The sequence below is a fragment of the Fusarium proliferatum genome, assembly GCF_900067095.1.
Source record: "Fusarium proliferatum ET1 genome assembly, contig: FPRO_scaffold010, whole genome shotgun sequence".
Lineage (NCBI taxonomy): Eukaryota > Fungi > Ascomycota > Sordariomycetes > Hypocreales > Nectriaceae > Fusarium > Fusarium proliferatum.
In genome coordinates, this window is record NW_022194799.1 from 1,009,031 (window position 1) to 1,029,936 (window position 20,906).

A 20,906-nucleotide genomic window follows, 5' to 3' on the forward strand; every position below is an offset into this window, starting at 1 on the left:
GATCACCATGCTCTTCAAGAGGTAGTCGATGACCTTAGTTGGAGCTACCTATTGTTCCAATTCCCCATCATTCACAAGTAAAGTATCATGCTTATCAACAACACATATTGCATCATACGCCCTGCACGTAGCTTGAGCCATGCCGGTTCAGCTCAGAAGAAGGCCTGGATCATCGGCACCCAAGACCTGTTTCTCTACAACTCAATTCAGAGTCCCCTCCACAGTGTGGACGAGCCTCAACCAACCATTGTGTATTAGCGACTCATCCTTTCAGGTTGCTATTGAGAACATTTCAGGCCCAGCTCTTCTATCCAAGCTGCCCCCTGAGGTTGTTACCATGATCTTCGACCAAGCGTCACAGGTGGACAAGATCATGTTAGCGATGACCTGCAAAAGTTTACTCGCCACTTTGCGACTGTGCGGCCTTTCTGTACCTCTCCGTGAATCGCACATGGCCACTTGGAATAGACCAGACTCTTCAACCTCTGTAGTTTTATGTTCATGTTTGAACATGGGCGACTTACTCCGAAGGTTTCGGCCAAGGGACGCCCGTGGTCGACCAAGTAGGGCATGGAGTTGGTGCCTGGACTGCTGTAGGTATCTCCCGACGAGACGAGGATGGTGGCAACGTCGAATGAGAAACGAGCCTGCTGTGGTATCTCGAGATGGACGGGAGCCTAGTATTGATTGGTTCAGTCGCGGAGTCAAACAGCAGTGCCCTATTTGTTACCTGAAAGACGTCCAATAGTTCCAATACTTAAGTTAAAAGATGGAGGTGATATCGACAAGAATATACTTTTGGTGGGCATTTCTTATGACCATTTAACTTTCATTTTTGAGAAAATAAACGAACATAAACCTCCGAAATAGAAGTTACGTTCAAAGTTCTCAAGCTTATGCATTGCTAATACAAACACTACAACTGAAGCAGCCCAATTCTCAGTTACAAGATACAACACCATATCTAAGTAGATAATAGGTCTCGAAATAATAGGTCAATTACCGCTACTGCGCATTGAAATGGTGTTAAACAGACTCATGGGCCTCGAGTAATTAGGGAACATAGTTGTGATGAACGCGAAGAAACAAGCGATGCCATCATATTCCTCTTGCCTCAGTGGATGTCCGGTGATTAACTTTCACAGAGACGTAAAAGCTTCCAAACACCATTATGCGCTCGTTTCTAAACTTTTAGAGAGTCCACTCAGTCCTTGACCTGACTTTTCATCCTGTATAATTACCAATCCCCCCTTCCCTTAACAGACCTCAGAACACAGCGGGTGCATTTTTGGTATATTCTTTGTACTGCACGGATTTGTATTGAGTTATGCGTTGCACGGAAGTATAGATCGGTTCCTTTTTGTTTTGCTGCTGGTTGATGAGCTTTGGGAGCAGGTACTGCAATAAGCATGCAGCATTTTGCTGCATAATTCTAAGTGCAGTCTTATAACATGTACCTCTGTGTAGTGACGTATATCGCCATCGCGAGGCTTAGATCTACCTGTTGTCAACTATCCATGCCTACTAAGATTGAGCTTTGTTAGAACTGTCTAGTAGATGCTTGTTGACGTAGGTAGATATCTTAGCTTGATGCAAAACATGCTGCTCTTCAGGCCTCCACTGACAAAGAACCCTTTGTCTATCGATCTGTCTCCGTAATCAGTTAGCTAGAGGCAGTGATTGCCAGATCTAGACCACTCGACCGAGGGCTGAGGTGGGTGTCGGTCCCTGATGAATGCGACAGGAGGGAGCAACGGCTGCTAGAGCGCCTCTCGCTCCCGAAGAAGTGGAGACAGCCGGGCGCTTATGGGGCACGTACATTTACAGGGGCGGGCGGTAGGTGGCTTTCATTTCTGTAGGGCTGAAGAAGAGATGGAAACCAACAAATGTTACTAGAATGTCAAAAGACTAACATGATTTACCACGATGGCAATAAATTTATCTTATATGAATGAAGGAATTTGACAAAACAAAAATGAGCCGATAGATAAGCACAAGACACCAGGACTAAGATTATCGCAAGGCATACTCACATCATCCATCCGTCGAGGTAGGTATCCCATGACTTGTGACTCTGGGTTCCCTACGACATGGATGACTCGAGGAAACGGCCCCCACCCTAGAAACGCATTTGGCATGGATAATACAGTACATTAGCACATATGCAAGGTGAGATATCGCTAAATAAGTTCTACGAGGGGGAAGACACCATGTTGAAACCGTCTTACCTTACGCCGTCAGTAGGTAGGGTACTGTCACACTCTCACTGGCCCTACGGGGCTGGGCTGAATGGAACAGACTGGGGTGATCCCTCAAGGCTGCCTCATCCAGTCTGTGCCGTGCCGCGCTGCGCTGCGCTGATGAGAGGGGATTAACAGACAGGGTTTGGGCCTAAACATGTCAAACCTTGAACATTAATTAATTATCTGCCTTAAATCCATTTCTACTCGCTCGGCTTCATCTTCATCTTTAATGTGACGTCTTTTCTCATCCTCTCTCCCATAAATCTTCATATGGGACCTCGCTCCGTTAACAATTACTCATTCACAACTGCCGCGTCAGCACCACATCCTTTCCTCAGTCAGCCTTACCACCGCAGACCGTAACCCACCAGAAATGCTATGATGGCTACCTCGAGCGTCTTCTCCGCTCGGCGTCGCACGTCACCCGGTGACTCTGACGACACCGATATGAGCTTCCCTCGCTGCGCACCTGGAAGACGTATTCCCAGCTCGGAATGGGAGAAGATACGCCCAGTAATCACGAAGCTCTACCAGGAAGAGAAGCGCCCGCTCAAAGAGGTCATGGAAGTCCTCGAGCGTGAGCATGGCTTCACTGCAACGTGTGTAAACCTCTTCGTCTCTTCCTTAAAGTCTCGAGTGTTGACTCTTTTTGCAGTGTCAAGATGTACAAATCTAGGATTTGGAAGTGGGGTCTTGATAAGAAGCTCAAGAGTGATGAGGTTCTCGCCATTCTTATCCTAAGGACCGAACGTGAGGCGCAGGGAAAGATATCAGAGTTTACCATTCGTGGCCAACCAGTCGATCTGGATAACATAAACAGATACATCCGACGGAATCCGGGCCTTGTGGCGCGCTTCAGAGCGGGTGTTGTGCCCAGCATCCAGACGACTCTCGAGGTCCAATGTCGAACGCCCTCACCAACACCGAGTCGTCACTCGTTGCCACCACCGATGGAGATTTCCAACGTCGAACAGGTTCTCAATCTATTCAGGGATTACTTCGATACCTCTTTCACCAATGGAATATGGAACCATGAATATAACGGTGACTGTGTCAGCCTAAGGCCTGGCGACCGAAGCGTTGAGCTGTTTGAACGTGTGGTAGCCAGCTTTGGTCTTGTCAACAGGTCAATGATGAGAAAAGACGAGATCTCAATAAGCACTCTCCTCACTCCAGCATTTGAGTCGCTCAAGGAGATAATCGCCTCCGAGAGCCCAGTCTTCGCAGTACGCACAGCCTTCCTCTTGTGGTATCTCCATCGCTTTCACAAGGAAGACCTTCTTCACATTGTCATGAACTACCTCGCTGGCTTGGTACCTATTGTACTGGGTCACGATCACCTGGTGGCACGGATCTGGAAAATTATTGGGTCTCAGGACTTCTCCGATCATTACGAACTCTCCACAAGGCTTTACTCTTCTCTCGTACCCCTCTTTGAGGAGCGAATTGGGTTCGCCAACTCCCTGACCACAATTTTGTACTGCGATCACATCGATTGCCTTGTCCATCATGGCCAAACAGCAGAGTCACTTAGTGTCGCTACACAATACAGAACACGGGCAGAAGCCACGCAATTACGACATCCTTGGCTCCGCGAACTTGCAATCTTACAAACAGGCATCATGTGCAATGCGAAAACAGCCGAGGGCAAGATCGAAGAGGCAATGCAGTGTCTTCAAACACTAAAAGATTGGGACCTGAACGAAGAACAACAAGCCGGTATGAACATTCAACTAGGCAACTACGGCTATCAAATGGGCGACTTCCCCTTGGCAATCAACTGCTTCCGCGAAGCATCTCGCCTCATAACCGCCAGCCAAGGCGACGAGAGGATCCATCTCACATGTCTCGCAAACCTCGAGTCTGCACTGCGCAAAAGCGGAGAGGCTGACGAGGCAGCCCAGGTGCATGAGCTACGACTCACACGATTATCAGACTTTGCCAGGGAGACTGGCACCTTTGCAAATCTGCCTGAATCCTGCGCTGCGGCCGTGAGTCCGGGGGATAGTTACAGCTGGGAAGCTCAGCAAGTGTCTGATTGGCACTGGAGTGAGGACGGGCACGGTAGTGCGATGCCTACCTTGGGATTGACATGATGCCTGCAGCATCTACTTACTGCATTGTGTTTCATCATACAGGGGGGTTCTACACGATATGAAATATGACTTTGCGTATATATATTGAGCGATGATTTTGGGGGTTTAACGCTTTTACGACTAAACATTTTATTACGACGAAGACACTATCAGGCATGAATTCAAGAGACAAAGAGGAAAATCTCTGCTCGTACTGAGAATCCAGATGATTGACAGAAGGATCAGTCTAGAAGACTAGCTGGTGGGCATCTTGGACGAAAGCGGTATCATTTTTCGAGGCCACAACTGGCGACCTCCCGGGGCTGTGTACCTCAGTCTAGTGAAGCGGGACCTTATCATTTATCTGTAAAGACTTGATCCATCTTATAAAAGCTTATTTTATTGTTATTGACTCTCTCTTTCATGATATTAAATAGGTAAGGGCAGAGTAGCATCATGTTTTGCGCGGGGGATAAGGTCTGGCGTTTGCAGCGAGGTAACAACCTCAACTGTGTGGCCATTGACGGCAGCATGTCTTGAATAAAATACCCCTGCATTAGTGGCCGTTGAACATGGCTCTTTGTTGTGTTGTCGAGTTCGTTGTGGCATATGCTTGTGAGTGTTGTGTTGCATGCTTCCGGTCTTCTTGGGGATGCTTGACGAACAATGCAGGCAGGCAACAACGCAATGGATTCAGAAGTGAGATATCACGACAATTTATCTGTATACCGTACATGTTCTATAAGCAGCGACCTTTTTCAAAGCCATTGGCTCAGTTTAGTAGCACCTCGACAGTAGCGGCATGAGGAGAAGTCTATATGCCAGAACCATCGACCTCGTAGTCTCTATCTCGAGTAAGACACAAGTTGTTGTGCTTCTGATAAGTAATGAGAGAGCTTATACAGTGCTTTAATAAACACGAGTATTCTAGTATAATTGTAGAAAAGGCCCTAATGGAAGCGATTACTCTAGTCTAAGCGTCTTCTTTGCAAGCCAACTGTCAATACCTGGTTCAACCACTGTTAGACCATAAACATATAGACTAATTACAGCAATATTTCTCAAGAATGTCCGGTATGGTGTAGTGGCTAACATTTCGCGCTCTCATAACTTGAGGGATTAGTACCGCGGAGCCCAGGGTTCGATTCCCTGTACCGGAGTTTCTCTTTTGTCTTATTTTAATAATAACAATAACAATATTTTTATATTTATTTTATTTATTTTTCAATATCAAAAGTTATTAATTACTATCAATTAATCAATTTACCTTATAATTTACCTTATAATTATAAATTAGAGATTTTCTATCTACCTGCCTGTTCTTGCCTAGATCTTTTATATTTTTTATAAGATATCTATCCTATTATGTCTTATCCTGAGGCAGACATTTACAAGTGTAGTATAATAGTGCCCAAGAGAGTATGTAATGAGTGTAAGCTTTATGGAATGCCGCCTAGCAAAAACAATTCTGTGAAATGTGTTGTTCCCTGGCTGGTTGCCTCCATCTCACGATAAATGCTGACTTACAGTGTGGTCCCAACTTCAACATATAGATATGCAAGTGATAGCGTCCCCTGACGATTGGATAAAGGCCTATCCAAAACCGTGTTGAACCTTTTCAGACGGATACCACGGTGTTTCAGCGCGTGGTATAATTTGTCATTGAGATGGTCAGTAGAGTTACAAGTAGTGTTGTTGCAAGTAAGCCAATAATGTCAGCGGATGGACCATGTGGTCGAGGCAGAGGATCAGACCCAAGGGTAACGAATTTCGGAGGCGTGAAAGAAGCTCGAACCGAAAAATGATGGATGTGTGCTCGGTGACGCGAGTGGTCGGAAAGGATCTACGGCGCGGCGCGGCATTCAAGTATGTTCGTTCATGGTGCAATCAATCGTCTTACTCATTTGAGACGCTTCCTTGGGTGACATCAAAGGCGTTGTTGGTCGCAGTGCACCAAGACTTGGCAAAGCGAACATTTCCTGGAGTTTACTCATGGTGAGTGAGGCGAGGGTAGTATTTCACGGACGCCGAAGGACCCGGAGGGTTTCGGCAGTCGAGAGACCGGAGGCCCGGAGCGGAGGGATCGGGCGATGGCATAGAAGAGCGGTACATGTGACGACTCATGGAGTTACAGTTATCGACGTCATGACAGAACAAAAAGTGACAAGGGGTGAGGGGACCAGTTTGCAATGGAATCAAGGGACGATCGCAGGAATGCGTAGGAATGGAGCGGGTGGGCGATTGTAGGGCTCTTAGTGGCCGCCTTGGTGGGCTCTCTGCAGCGGCAGTGGGATAGGGCGGCGTGGCAGTGGGGATTGAGAGTGGAGAGAGTTGGAGAGCTTCAAGATAGAAAGAGAGAGATACCAGAGAGTGTTTTGGTGTGGGTTTTGGTGAGGGTTTAATGTTTGCCTGATACCAGCGTCGATACAAGAGCAAAAGGATCCAATGCAAGTAATGCACAAGCGACAGGTGGGTGATACACATAAAACTGAAGCCGGCGCTTTTTGTCACCATCGTTACTGCGCGACCATCTGTGTTTCGCTTATGTTGAATCCTGGTTCCCTCTCTCGGGATGCCACAAAGAGACAGCAAAGGTCGAGGAAATATGGGGCAATGCATGCAGGTGTAACGAAGCAACACAGCGCCAAACGTTACTTTGCAGATAAGCCCCTGTAAGTTGAAGGTAAAGTACTGAAGTGTACGGATACTGTATTAGTATCACAAATGCTCTGTAATTTGCGTCTGGGTTCACTGTCTCAAGTGAGTCAATTAGTTCGCTATCAGATCTGTCTGAGCTTGCCTCCCCGGAAAGTTGGATTTGCTTGGTACCTAAACTTAATTGCCTAACTCTACTGAATTCCCGTAATTCCCCCCCTCGTATAGTCCTTGCTAATTAGTGGAAATAATCACAGAATAAGTAGAATACGGAATAATTAATATTGAGGCTCGTGTTATAGATGATATACTCGTGTAGTCTGTCAGCTGTCAACGCTTCCATGTGGTTGGGCATTCGGCTTATTTGTTGGGTGGTGGTATCTAAGATATCGTAACGTTAATATCATCAACCTCCACACCAATTTCATGAATCATCCACCCATTCATTCCCCATTCTAACACGGGATGCACCGATGCAGAGTCCTTTTTGACCTTCTGTTTCCACCGGATCTTTTGTTTCTTACCTTATCTGCAATCAATCTGCGTCTTCAATTGAGGGAAATCTTTGACCCTAGGACAAAATCTTCTACCCAGGAAATTACAAGTCCATGCACTCCCGGCTCAGCTCAGCGTGACCTCCAACTTCACCACGCCACGCCCAACAACATACCATATCCGTAAAAGTGACCGTATTGCAATATTTGACGTTCCTGCACGAGACCAATTGTCCTGGTTCCCCAGCTCTCGAGTGTGTCTTGGCCACTGCTACTGCTACAGTTACCGTTGCTGCATACTTAGGTATCTGTAGCTCCCTGCATCCCATTAAAGGTGCCGTCACTTCAATTGTACACCATCGCCTGCACAACATCAACGAGCGTCGACGACTCAGCAAAACAGAGTTTACCTGGACCCGATTTCAACGCAAATCTAACTTAATCCCGACCTCGAACCCCTCCTTTTCCTCTCGTCTCCGAACAGAGCACATCCATCCTACCATCTACCTAGCAATAAGAATTCCAGCGTGTGCAAGTAACTTTGGAAGCGCTCAACCCTGCAGGGTTACCTAAAACTACTATCGACTTATCACTGTGACGGCCCCAGTTTTCCTCACCCGCTGCTAAAGCTTCGAGCAGAGCCCAGTAGATGAACTCCCGCAGTGATAAACAAGGTCAGTCCCTCTCAATGAGGTAGAACTCTAGGAAGAAAAATACAAGGAGAAGGGAAGCTGATTGATCTAAAAGCGAGTTCAAACACAAACAGTCGAGAAAAGAACAAAAGACGACACAGCGAGACGAGTTCAGACAGAAGGAGTCACAGAGACGGGACAAACGAGAGACAGGAAGGACCCGCTCCGATCCCCGGTCAATCTCTAGGTGGTGCTAACCTAGCACATCGCACCTGCACTTGTGCTAGTGGAGGCTAGCTAGTCCTTGAAGCTAGTGGCAGTCACGCCCTCCAAGTGCGGTGCCCCTCGGAGTGCAAAAAGACCCAAGACCTCGGACTAGGGGGCTAAAATAATCAGGTAAGGCAGTCATCAACATCTCCTATTTTATCACAGACATTGCCCAGATGTTTCTGTCACCCATGATCAGCTCTTCAGTTTTCTGACATCCATCCCTTCTCTTAGAGAGCTTGTCTTTTGCTTCTCACAATTCAAAGGTCAGAGGCCTGGCCTTCCATGCTACTGCTGTAGTACTGTTCTGTGCTGTGCTGTGCGGACCCACGAACGATCAACCACCCAAATCTTGGCTGTTCACGTCGATCTCGACTCCTTTGACTTCTCCTCTTCTTTCTTTTCTGTTCTTCTCTTTCTCCTGTTCTCGCTCTTTTTGAGCGACACTGTCGACACATTCACCCTCCCTCCTCTGAACGACGTTTCGAATCGCCTCTCATGTTCGCGTTATAGAAGAGCCTTTGGCCAATTTCTTCCTCTTCCTTCCGCCGTTCTCCTCGTCCTTATAAACGAACCCCTTGGACTCCTTCAACTCGATCAACGCTCCCTCAACCAGCATCGCCAAGCCCATTCCTTAGCACCGTGCTCCCTTGACGCATTCGCATTCCCCCAGAGTTTCCCTTGCGCCAAGGTACGTTCCTAAGGTCTTCAAGATCTCATAATTGCATTGTCTCTGAATATCAACACTCGTCACCCCACCTGAATTTCGGAATACAGCGACTTAGCCAATTCCATTTTCGTACTCATCTCATTCGCAGCAGGCTGACAGCCAATTCAACAGTCTCGCGATCTAAACAAACGACGATTGCTCAACTTTCCCCCTCCTACAAATTCGCTAGACCTTAATCTGGTTCTAAGCGACTCCGACGACCCGACAGCGCGGAGCCATGAACACGCCCCACGCCCCCCGAACTGCGACGGCCCTGCCCCTCGACGACAACTCTCAAGATACAGGAAACAACTCTTTTAGAGGCCGTGATACCTCCCTTCGCTCAACTTCTCGTCCCATACCAGTTCCTGCACATACACCTTCTCGTGCTGGGGCCTCCCTTACACCAACTTCCCGTCGGCACGACCACGCCTACGCTACATTATCCACCAGTCCCTTGTCGTCCTTCACGCTTCCTGATGTCTCTGTCACAACGCCGCCGCTTGCTCATTTCCGTGCGGATGCAATAGCACCGATTTCCATACAAGAGGGCGAACTCCCGCAACCACAATCCAATACACTGTCCACTGGGTCACCGGCTATTCCAAGACGCTCCGTCAGTCCTGTGGGATCCTTGCGTATCTCAACTGACTTTGCTGCACGTCCCGTAACCCCAGACCGCCGTGAATCATTTAATAACAGCAACGGGAATGGCAGTGGTTCATCCCGCGGCTCGTTGACGTTGAACCACAGGGCTTCGTCTAACAGCCTTCATCCCATCTCCCGGACACCAAGTTTGAAAGCTGCCTTGACTAACAGTCTTGGTTCTGCCAGCGGCACAAGCAGTTTGGTACCTAGTCCTATTATTTCTGCCATGGGGGATATGACGCCTCTTCCAAGCCCGCTCATGTCGGGTGATTCCCCAGGACCCTGGAAGAGGCTGAGCGCAGGTTCTGCGTCACCTCCCCAACAGCGCCTCAAAAGCGTAGGAGAGGGCTCTGTTCTGGTTACGAGTACAGGTGAATCGATTGATGCAGCACTTTCCAATGGTGCCAAACGTAAAATCTATTCAACCCTCGAGCCTGGCGACCATGTTCATACACAATCGCCTTCTAACCAGCAGCCACGACAGCATACACGAAACCGAAGCGTGAGCGAATACGTTCCTGATCCTATGGGTATTCCTAAGAGACAAATATCCGTTTCAGCACGACCCAATGCCGAGGCTTCAGCAAGGTCCCATGAACCGCAGCTTCGAAGAGAGCTTAACCTTGCAGAATCGCGGGGACTTACCCCTTCGGTGGTCCAGCCACCAACTCCTCCACCAAGCGAATCTTCGCGAGACTCTGCTGATGGCGCCGGCAAGCCCAAAGGACCCCAATTCGAATATTTCGAAGCAAATGGACGCAATGATAAGAAGCGGCGCCGATGGAGGGCCGTGCGGATGCTTGGTCAGGGAACCTTCAGTAGGGTTATGCTGGCTACAAGCCAGACTGAACCCGACGAAGACTCTTTCGAAGTTGACCACGGAAGGCTGACACCAAAACCGGAACAAAGCCTTGACCGTAAGACTTTAGTTGCCGTGAAGGTCTGCGAGCATGGTCCAAAGGGTGGCGCCAGCGAGGAACGTGTTGAGATGAGTCTAAAACGTGAACTTGAAATCATGCTTTCGATCCACCACCCCTCACTTGTCGACCTAAAAGCTTGGAGCATTGAGCCTACTCGGGCCATCCTTGTCTTGAGCTATTGCCCTGGAGGTGATATGTTTGATATCGCGACCAGTCATCGTGGCGTGCTCAAAGAGCCTCTATTGCGAAGAATATTTGCCGAAATGGTTGGTGCTGTAAGCTATCTCCACGAAAGGAGAATTGTTCACCGAGATATCAAACTCGAGAATGTCCTCGTCAACCTCACCCCTTCTGAGCTTGCCGACCCATCGATCGACTGGGCTACCTACCCTTACTCAGTGGTAATTCTGAGTGATCTGGGCCTTTCGAGACGCATCGCCGATGATGAGAAACTGGAAACTCGATGTGGATCAGAAGACTATGCAGCTCCCGAGGTCATCATGGGACAACCTTACGATGGACGAGCAACCGATGCTTGGTCACTCGGTGTTCTTCTGTACGCTCTTCTTGAGGCTCGACTTCCCTTTGATCCTCACCCAGGTATGAGTGAAGCGCATCGCATGCGCAGTCGCACTAGCCACCGCATCGCGAGAGTCGAATGGAAATGGGTAGAATACTACGGCGATGACACTGATCACGATGGCGACGAAGCCAAGTTCAAGCAGAAGGGTCTCCTAGGTGCTATGGAGATCACAGAAGGGTTGCTAAGGCGAGCCAGGGGTCGTTGGACCGTCGATAAGGTGGCCAAGACCCCCTGGGTTCAGGGTGCTATCAATGTCGAAGGCGGAATACGTTTCCGCGAAGAGAAGGACGGCGAGGAAGTTTCCTGACATTCACTTGTACGACTCTAAAGTCACAGCAAGTATCTTGACTTCATTCAACTTGGACCAGAGGTCTGTTCTCGAATATTGCCCATAACCAACTCGATGTTTTTTAAACCATCGGTTGCGCTGCTGCCAACACGCCGGCGGCTCCCTTACAACTACATTACAATCTATTGCGCGCCCCTTCTACGAATCTTTATACGACTACATGACGGGACAAAGGGGCACATGGGTAACGGATTGATCAAACTAGGAAGAATGACGGAAGGTGTTGTTTCAGGGTATTAGTATGATGCGGTTCGGTTGTGTAATTCTAGCATTTGTTTGTGTTTTGGCATTTGTGCTTTGGCTGTCTTGGGTTCGGTTCGTTCTATCTTGACATCCTTTGTCTTCTTATTCTTCGATTACCCACTTTGTTTCTTCGTTTTTACATTAAACCATACCACTCGTAGGCTTTCAGGAGTAGAAAAAGGTTATACCAAAATGGATAGAAAGGTGTTTTTATACTCTGTTATGTTCTAGTGCCAAATGTCAAACGCGATCTTTTCATCTGTGAGAAATCCTCAACAAGGTAATCTTTACTTGGTCCTACGCGGCTTCAACTACGCAGACTTGTGTCTAGAATAACATACACTTTGGTAAGAGTGGCTACGCATTTATGAGGCAATGCATATGGTGATGGTTTCCAATGCACGACTTGAGGCAGTTGCTGCGTGAACCCCCTCGTTTGAATGCTGTGTATTTGTCTCATTGAAAAGCCATTTGTCGTATTCTTATCAGCATCGTCTGATTCCACCGACGTCATTCTGTGCAAGAATGCCTTCTCAAGGTATACAAACAATGAACATTCTATTATCTTCCCCATCTTGCAAAAAGAACAACAGTCTCTGAAAACGCAAAACGCCCAGTTAGTTTGTCTTCACCATAGACATGTCTAGCTTCTCCATGCTTTCAAAAAATGCTCTGTAGCTATCCCCCCATACAGTACAGGGTTATTACTATGTATGTTCAGTTATCTTGGTCACATGCTACTCTTCATTCATGGGCTGAGTCTGACAACGGCCAACGTTGATAGAGTTACCGGCCCGTTTATTGTTTCTTGCAGAGGTTAATTTGACTCAAGGTTCGACTGCACTGCATAGCATATCTCGGGTCGTAATGCCACTCACTGATGGCTTTAAGTTAACGCCTTAAACTCCCATTACAAAATATGCTTATATTTACGCCCAACTCCTGTTCGGGGGGGTTGTTCCCCCTCGTTGATGACTGACCAGTCGCTTAACACAAGGTCACATTTGTCTTATCAGCTGGAGCCCCTCTGTATGTACTCTGTATCAGCTAAGAGATCTGCAAAGCCTGGCCATTGATGTGGCTATTTTTATCTGCTGGGGACAACTGACAACGAACCATGAAGTCATGAGTCGATTCAATCTACTAGGAGCCATCCAATGAACACACAGTTCAGTATCAGCACAGGAACTCAGCTCCCCCTTGCTGCCTTGAATTTCCCCCTTATCACTGTCCTTCGAAAGGAAGAAAAGAAGGACGGATGGAACACTTAGGGGGGGCCTCAAGCAGGCTAGCTGTAGACGTTGTCAGACGTGGTGCCGCATCCAGCGATATGAACCGACTGGGCCGCAGGCTATGTCTCGGGGCATTTAGCTAGAGTCGCGGCGGACGCGGACCAGATTACCGTGTACAATGTGGCTTGACCCTACTGCTGATCTCAGACTTGGCAGCGGCTTGCTCTTCATCAATCTGCTTCAATTGGACCCCTGAGAAAGACGCCGTAAATCTCGTAATAGCATCACAACGTCTGGAGTGATATTATGGAGTAAACTCCAGTGACTGCTTTCAGGGACCCGATGACGAGCTTACTGGATCGTGCGAGATGGAGTTGCGGCATGATCTCCGTCGTTCAATGGGAGCAGGGGACAGGGGGTGCCGGCATCGAGCGAGCAACGCACATGCAAGGCAAGGCAAGGCAAGGCGAGGCAAGGCAAGCATGGGCTTGACTATGCTATCTTGGGTCATATCCCCAGGACACTCGGGCACAGAACAGACGCTATCATAGCAACCTGAATTAGAGACAAAGACTTGCTTTTCTGATGAATTGCATTGACGGTCATATCCGTGTGATATTTTGAAGAGTATTGCATAGAATAACAAGCAACTCGTTGTCTTCCAACGACACGCATCAGTTCTTCGAGATAACTCGGCCGCTCTCTCGGCCGAGTTCATTTCGACTTGTGGGAGCCGTTGCCGGACCAGGGGCTGTGTGGCATGGCATGTCATGGCTCCAGCCAACATGGAACGTTCCATTTTCAGCCCATTCGCACCCTCTCGTAAAAACGAACAATCAATCACAACTGACAAAATGACTTCTCTCTGAACTTTACAGTTCTCGAATCATCCAAGCGAGCGACACTTCCCAAGGTTGATCTTGCGTTATTCGGGTTCAGTAAGGCGTTGTTAGTCCTCTTATGAACATTCGGAATTTCCTTCTCTTCGGAACAAATTACGAGAAAACGAGACTTCTAAGACAACGGCACCATGTGGACGACAGGAAAGCCTTGAAGGCTCATTTCTAGGCTATCGGCGGGAGCCGGCTTGGCTACAGAGCCAGTAAGAAGCACGGCTCTCGCTCCCCCACAACATTGTGTCTTCCTTAATTTGCAAGATAACCACTGACCAAGGGCAGTCTCCTCATTTGATTGGAGTAGACTGACTGAAGATCGATAGAGCTCCTTCGCGTCGAGATACTGAGCTTCGCAACAGAGCCTGTGTCTCGGTACCCTGATTCGCGCTCAAGCAGCAATCATTCCAGGGTGACAACGCCTGCAAACTTCGTCACTAGCCACTCAGACCAACTCACGGTGTGGCCTCAGAAACAGCAGGTCGAACAGACAGTGGCGTGCGCCACGGCCGAAGCGATCGGACGGCCAGTAAAGTTTCCAAGTTCAAGTCCATCCCAGGCTTCTCCGAAACCATTCCCATTTCTTCTTGTCCGCCGAATGTGCCGTGCCGATCGTGTTGTCACTCCTGCAGCTCCTGACAATATCAGGGGAATAGAGTTGCGTCTTGTCTCTCGTGGTGCCTTTGATTCAGCTGAGCTGAGAGAGAAAACCAAGATAACGAAGCCTTCTGGAATATCTCAGAACTCAATGTCCTCAGAGCATAAACACAGGATAACACGCTGGAATGCTCATCCCCTCGGCAGATTGCCCTGTCGGTACGAGCCCCCAGAGCCGTATCGAGTTAACATGATTGGTGCTTCTAAGTTAGGGTGGTGTCTCCGTCTTGTCCACCTTCTGCTTTGGGCCGTTTGGTCGCATGCTCTCACAAGCGCACCCCTGAAAGCTCTCATGTCACTGGTTGAGTATCATCGACCCCAGCGATGGCGTTGTCTTCCTAAGTTTCTAGTGCAGCCTTATCGGCCCTTCTTTCTCTGTGCTGCTGAATCTCCAATTCATAATTCGTCCTCTTGAGGTCGTTCTCTCTCTTGTCGCCTCTGCACTGCCTGGTAACTCGAGTTGTTGGTTTTGAGAGTCATTGCTGCAATGTTTTAGCTGTGCCTGGATGAATTTTGACCGTGTTTGGTTTTAACCATAAACCCTCGGAACTGCTGAACCGAGGATATGTCTGTTTCCCTCTTATCTCCCTCAAAGAGCCCACTCCAGCCTCCTCTAGACAACATATTGGGTTGCCTTTCTGGGAAACTTTGGCGAGGGAACTTTTGCTGGCGCTCTCTCACGCGCATTACTTGGCGTTCTGGCCGTGGACATTCCCCGTCTTTTTTCTGGCTCCCATTGTATTGATGGTCCTATCACAGCATCGCCCATATCTTGTCTAGCTGCTGCGTCAAGTCTGGGGAACGATAACGTTAGCAGGCCCTGGCCATTGCTTTGGTGCACTGCACTGTCCTACAGGCGGCAGACACCCCAGTCCTGGTAGTGTCCGCTGGGTTGTCGTTCTTGGTCTGGTTCTGCTCGCTCTTGCCTGTACCGTCCATTCGAGCGTTCTTCCTTATTATTATACGTACCGATAGTCATGGGCGTTTCTACCCGCCTATTCATCCTCCCGTTCTTGAACCTCCATCTGAGCTCTCCCGCTCGCCACATTAACGAGTGATGAATTCTCGCATTGGCGACTGAGGACACAGCCGAGGCCTTCGACTCGCCTCAGTCCGTCATTGACTGCCTTTCAGCCAGCGGACCGGGCCTCTCACGTCCGGCCTGGGCATCACCGGCGACATGTTTAACCATTCAGCAGGCGGGCCTCGCCCTTCCGACAACAATGAGGATCCGTCGTATGGTTTCGCCGACCAAGGCTGGCACAGGTTCACCATGAACAATAACAACACAAATAGTTTCTCGACGGGAAATTCGCAATCATATCACGATGGCGGCGCATCCTATGGCGACTCATCCAGCATGGATTGGGCGCCAACTCCATCGGCAGAATATGACTTGCGATTCGATCAACACGACCCCATGTCTCAAGATGTCGAACTCGATAACATGAGCTCTTCGCATGGTGGAGGAGGTGGCGTTGGACGCCTGGTTGCGCATTTCGAGAACAAATCTTTTGCGCCCCCTCTACCTCCAAGACCATCGAACGTCGTAACAAGCCCAGTACATCAAGAGCCTCCTGTTTCCTCGCCGTTCGGAAACTTCAGTGTCACCTCGCCTATCGTTACAAGTCCTCTTGCCAGTCCTGCAGAGCCCAACTATGGACTCTTGAGCGGTCATTCAAGAGTCACCAGTCCAATCGTTAGCCCGCCGCCCGCCCTCGCTTTTGGCGGATTTCATGATATACCAGTCCACAGTCCAGGTGTGGGTTCGCCGTCCGGTCCCTTCGGGAGTATGAACAGTTTCATGGTCAACAACAATAGAGTGACGACCCCGATGGAGACAGCATCCATGGCTGGGCCTTCAATGATGCCAAATTCTAACATGAACGCCAAAATCACCTCTTCCGGCCCAGTTACCCCAGGTGTGCCGGGTACGCCTGGATTTGCCATATGGCGGCCACCAGTACCAATGACTTCTAAACCCTCCTTGGATCAACCACAAGGCAGCAGTACTTCCTCAAACTCCGGCTATTTCGCAAAACCCCCGATCCCCTCTACACCTAAACCAGTGATGAACGCCGGAAGCCAGCTGGTCTTGGATTTCAATACCAATTCCACCTTTAATGCTAAAGGCAAAGCCCCAGCGAAGCCGCCTGTCAAACCACCCAGGCCTGTTCGACAACCCTCCCGATCATCAATGTCTACACCAGGACCTTTTAGCCCTCCTATTAAACAGGAACCCTCTACACCACAACTTTCTCAAGCCTCTACCTCCTCCATGCTGCCTCCGGTATGTTTCATGAAATTCAGATCGATATGACCTATTGCTAACTCTTCTTAGAATGAACGAAGAACTTCCGTATCTCAACGATCTCAAGCAGGAAGTCGTCCTTCAAGAGAACAGGTTCCGGCTGAGGCATGGGAATCCTTCAAGCACACAATCCGTAAACTATATCTTGAGGAAAGGAAACCACTTAAAGAGGTCATGTCTGTCATGGCCGACCAGTATGGCTTCCAGGCAACGTAAGTCCTTATTCATCTCCCACTGAGTGCCATAACTCATCCTTTGTAGGCCAAAAATGTACAAGACTCGATTCTCGCAATGGGGTTTTGTGAAGAATAATACCGAAGAGGAAGTAAAGCGCCTGCTGTCCATGAAATTCCAGCGTGACGCTGAGGGTAAGGTGTCCGAATTCGTTCGTAACGGCAAGGTTGTCAACCTGGGCACCTACTTGAAGAGAAAGGGTGTTACCGAGTACGACTTGGTTGATTTCGAACTGCCTGCCGATTTGCCGGCACATATCAGATGCAGAACACCAACTCCGCCTCCAACACCAGGGTATCTCCAATCACCGGATCTCCTTCGGGCTCAGGAAATCATCATCAGCAACATGAGAAAAGCATTCTTGCAATGTCGACAATTCGAAGTCGAGACTGACGCCCAAATTGGATGGCAAACTATCATGGTGTGGGGGGCGGGTTCAAGTGATCTTCTTCTCGAGGCTAACCACTATTTCGAGATGAAGGACCACGATCAGGGTGGCCATTTTCTGATGAAGGCTTTCCAACAGCTTGAATCAGATCTGAAGAAGCTTTCTCCTCAGGGAATCAAGGAGTTGCTTCTGGGTATGGTTCATCGCGATCCAGGAATGATGACGGCACTCTGCAAGTATCTAGCGGCTTACTCGACGACTAACTTCGAGAGGTCACATCCCCTCCGGCAGATCTTCTCCTGCTTATATGAGGTGCAACAGAAGCATGGACCAGGCACACTATCGGAACTGCTGTGGGGAAGCATTCCAACCATCGCTGAGGAGCTGGAGGCCATTTATGGTCGCAAACATCCCTATGTGGCTCGAACATGGGTTGACCTAGCCATGTTTTATAATCATGTGAACCAAGAGCGACTGGAGAAATTGGTGGGAGAACTGCGACTGCTGCAGCGACAAATGGAGCAACGACTAGGTCCTGAAAGCGTCGATGTTCTCGTTCTGCGATATACAATTGTCCAGTTGATGTTCGCGGCGCACCCTCAAGCTGATGCAACTAAGCAAGCAACGATCGACCTCTGGCATCATATGAGGGGCATAGGACTTCTGTTCCCTATTCGTAGCCAGCAACCGAACATGTTCTGCTATCACAGTCCCGTCAAGGTCGATCCTTGGACGAAGCGCTGTCGGCGTCGATACGATTCTGGTGTTCAATTCCTCGAAGAACATGTCGGGGTTCGCGTTGTCGTGTACTTCGAGGAGGACTTCCATACCACGGAGCACGCACCAGAACATATTCCTCATCAGCACCAGCAACGCCAGCAGCAATATCAGCATCGGCAGCCACAGCAGCAACGCCCACAACAGCTCCAAGCACAGGACTCGTGGGCGGCCGCGATGGGGCAGCAAATGTCGAGCTCAAAATATTCGTTCATCTGAGCAGGATCTCAGATCGTTTATTGTTCTTGGTCCTGATGCGTAGTATCAGGATCCGACGCATGTAATTCGATGAAGCCGGTGTTTTCAATAAGTATTGGTGACGAACGCGGCTTCAACGACTGCACGATATACTACTACACGTGTCGCCTGTGTATGTACATATCTTGGCACCGATAACTTTGGATTCGATCATGATCCCATTGATGAGTACACAGCCTGGAGTCTGGTACCGAGCAAGCATATCTTCTTTGTGGGTTTTAACGTCTCATGGACCGGCGTTTGTTCTTTGGGTTTTGCGTTAGCCAGCACGGCACAGCACAGCAGGATTTGGGGGAAACGTGCTTGAACATTTTGGTTTTGGTCGATTATGATATGACATCCCCCATTGTATAATAGTAACTGACGCGCCGGGTATTGATGAGACAAGACGAGGTTGGATGATGGCGGAGTTTGGGGAGTCTTCAAAATGACGCCGCTCTAAAGAGAAATGAAGGGGTTTACATTGAGAAGGTGCAAGGCAGGCGCGAAGGTTTGAGACCTAAGGTCGGAAGGAAGCAAAGAAGGATATGAACAATCCCCTCCACAACGAGGGAAGGCGATACCCTGGGCCAAAATTACAAGTCGATACCTTGGTAGTGAAATCAGGTAATACAAATAGACATTTATCTACAACAGTTATCTACTGACAAAACATAAATTCTATGTTTTCAACAACGTGTTCCAACAACATTACTGAGTATCTACTATACCTTTCAATTCTGTGGTTCAAACGGGCGCCGCAGCCATGATCCCTGTGAATTATTTCCGAGCTATCCCCGGCACAAAACGAAAACCTCTACAAATCGTCATCATGGCAACCTCTGCACAGCTCAAGATCCTATCATGCGCCTATCCCACCCTTCAGCCCTCGTGGGCATCTCTTCTACCCCCCTGGGACGATTCTACTCTTCATCGCGCACAATCCAAGGTAAGTAAATTCCCGCCTTCGCCCTCCCGAAGTCTCATCATGGATGCTAACCCCACGGCCCCCAGAGAATGACGTTCTCTTCCTGCGCCAACAGGGTACCAAAGCTCCCAAATGGCATCTTACGTCCCCTCTTCGCGCCGATACGAAAATAAGACTTGGTTATGGTGCCTCTATCGGTTCATCCGAACTCATTGGTCGTCAGGTGCTTGATGTTCTGAATGATAGCTCCGGACGTCCTGTCACTCTTCACGAGCCGACCTTGGCTTCATACATCATTAACAGCCCTCGACAAGCCACACCGGTACGATACAGTGCCAAGCGCGCTCGATAACTATTACTGATATGGAATTGATTCTTAGATCTATCCCCACCATGCGAACACCATCGTGTCGCTCCTCGATTTAAACCTTCCCCGGCCTGGTGAAGAGGCACACGACGTAGATCCCAATCATCCAACCCAGCCGTTTGAGATATTTGAGGCTGGTACTGGAATGGGGAGCTTGACGCTACACCTCGCTCGTGCTCTTCATGCAGCGAATCCAGCTGTACCTCCAAGCCTGCGAAACACCCTCTGCACGGCACGCTACAGGACCGATGGGTTTGGTCTTGATCTCGCCGACAAGGACCAGGCTGCCCTCGACTCTTACCGGTCCAGCCGTCGCGCCGTGTTGCATACCCTTGACCGGAACATTAAACACTCGCGTGCAGCACATAAACTGATTCGCCACTTCCGCCGCTCTTTGTACTTCCCTACTATAAACTTTCATGTCGGCTCCATAGATGAGTATGTCTCATCCCGTCTTGCTGAGACGGACAACCAGCCTTTCCTTGCTCATGCAATTCTCGACCTCCCTTCCGCTCACGACCACGCCTCCCAGGTTATTCAGGCCCTCCACCCTAACGGCCTTCTTGTCATCTTCACGCCCTCCATTAGCCAAATCGCCGACTTCCAAACTTGGGTTGCTCGCACAGGCCAGCCCATGCGCCCCGAGAGGGTCATTGAGCTCGAGGTTTCGACAACGGCTGACGGTGTTCTTGATACTGGCGGTGGCAAGGAGTGGGATGTCAAAACCGTTATCCCTAGAGAAAACCCTGAAGGCGCTGCAGTGCAAGTGATGCGACCAAAGGTGGGTGAGCGAGTCACTGGTGGTGGGTTTGTTGCTGTTCTCAGGCGATGGCCAGTTGATCAGATACGCTCGCAAGTTGAGTCTTCTACACAGGGGAGTTCTTCTGAAGTTGAGTGTGGATTCGAGAATAAGGGAGCTTGTGAAGCTGAAGGCAGCCCAGAAAGTGAAGAGACTACTCAAGTTGGGGGCACGGCGGATGCTGAGCCAACGAAGACTGAATGATGTTCATGAATCTCGTAACAATCTATAAATATTGTACAACACAATCTGTATAGTAGACTTT

The 20,906-nt window shown here is 49.1% G+C and overlaps 5 protein-coding genes and 1 non-coding gene across 6 annotated transcripts; all 6 read left to right on the plus strand.

Annotated features, from left to right (window-relative positions):
* Positions 1 to 87: 87 nt before the first annotated feature.
* FPRO_11800 (uncharacterized protein) lies at positions 88 to 567 on the plus strand (the record flags this gene model as incomplete). Its single annotated transcript, XM_031221315.1, has 3 exons — positions 88 to 225; positions 275 to 487; positions 532 to 567. 3 exons carry the CDS (start codon positions 88 to 90, stop codon positions 565 to 567), a joined length of 387 nt encoding a protein of 128 aa, XP_031086886.1.
* A 2,057-nt stretch (positions 568 to 2,624) lies between these two features.
* Positions 2,625 to 4,339, plus strand: FPRO_11801 (uncharacterized protein; the record flags this gene model as incomplete). The annotated part of the gene is made up of 2 exons (XM_031221316.1): positions 2,625 to 2,842; positions 2,899 to 4,339. The coding sequence occupies 2 exons, from the start codon at positions 2,625 to 2,627 to the stop codon at positions 4,337 to 4,339; spliced, it is 1,659 nt and encodes a 552-aa protein (XP_031086887.1).
* Positions 4,340 to 5,388: 1,049 nt separating this feature from the next.
* tRNA lies at positions 5,389 to 5,478 on the plus strand. Its single transcript is given in 2 exon segments — positions 5,389 to 5,425; positions 5,444 to 5,478. It is a non-coding gene; the product is annotated as a tRNA-Glu (tRNA).
* Positions 5,479 to 9,313: 3,835 nt separating this feature from the next.
* On the plus strand, positions 9,314 to 11,533 carry FPRO_11802 (uncharacterized protein; the record flags this gene model as incomplete). The annotated part of the gene is made up of 1 exon (XM_031221317.1): positions 9,314 to 11,533. One exon carries the CDS (start codon positions 9,314 to 9,316, stop codon positions 11,531 to 11,533), a length of 2,220 nt encoding a protein of 739 aa, XP_031086888.1.
* A 4,247-nt stretch (positions 11,534 to 15,780) lies between these two features.
* Positions 15,781 to 18,529, plus strand: FPRO_11803 (uncharacterized protein; the record flags this gene model as incomplete). Its single annotated transcript, XM_031221318.1, has 3 exons — positions 15,781 to 16,890; positions 16,942 to 17,123; positions 17,173 to 18,529. 3 exons carry the CDS (start codon positions 15,781 to 15,783, stop codon positions 18,527 to 18,529), a joined length of 2,649 nt encoding a protein of 882 aa, XP_031086889.1.
* An 882-nt stretch (positions 18,530 to 19,411) lies between these two features.
* Positions 19,412 to 20,845, plus strand: FPRO_11804 (uncharacterized protein; the record flags this gene model as incomplete). The annotated part of the gene is made up of 3 exons (XM_031221319.1): positions 19,412 to 19,496; positions 19,562 to 19,797; positions 19,856 to 20,845. The coding sequence occupies 3 exons, from the start codon at positions 19,412 to 19,414 to the stop codon at positions 20,843 to 20,845; spliced, it is 1,311 nt and encodes a 436-aa protein (XP_031086890.1).
* Positions 20,846 to 20,906: the final 61 nt, after the last annotated feature.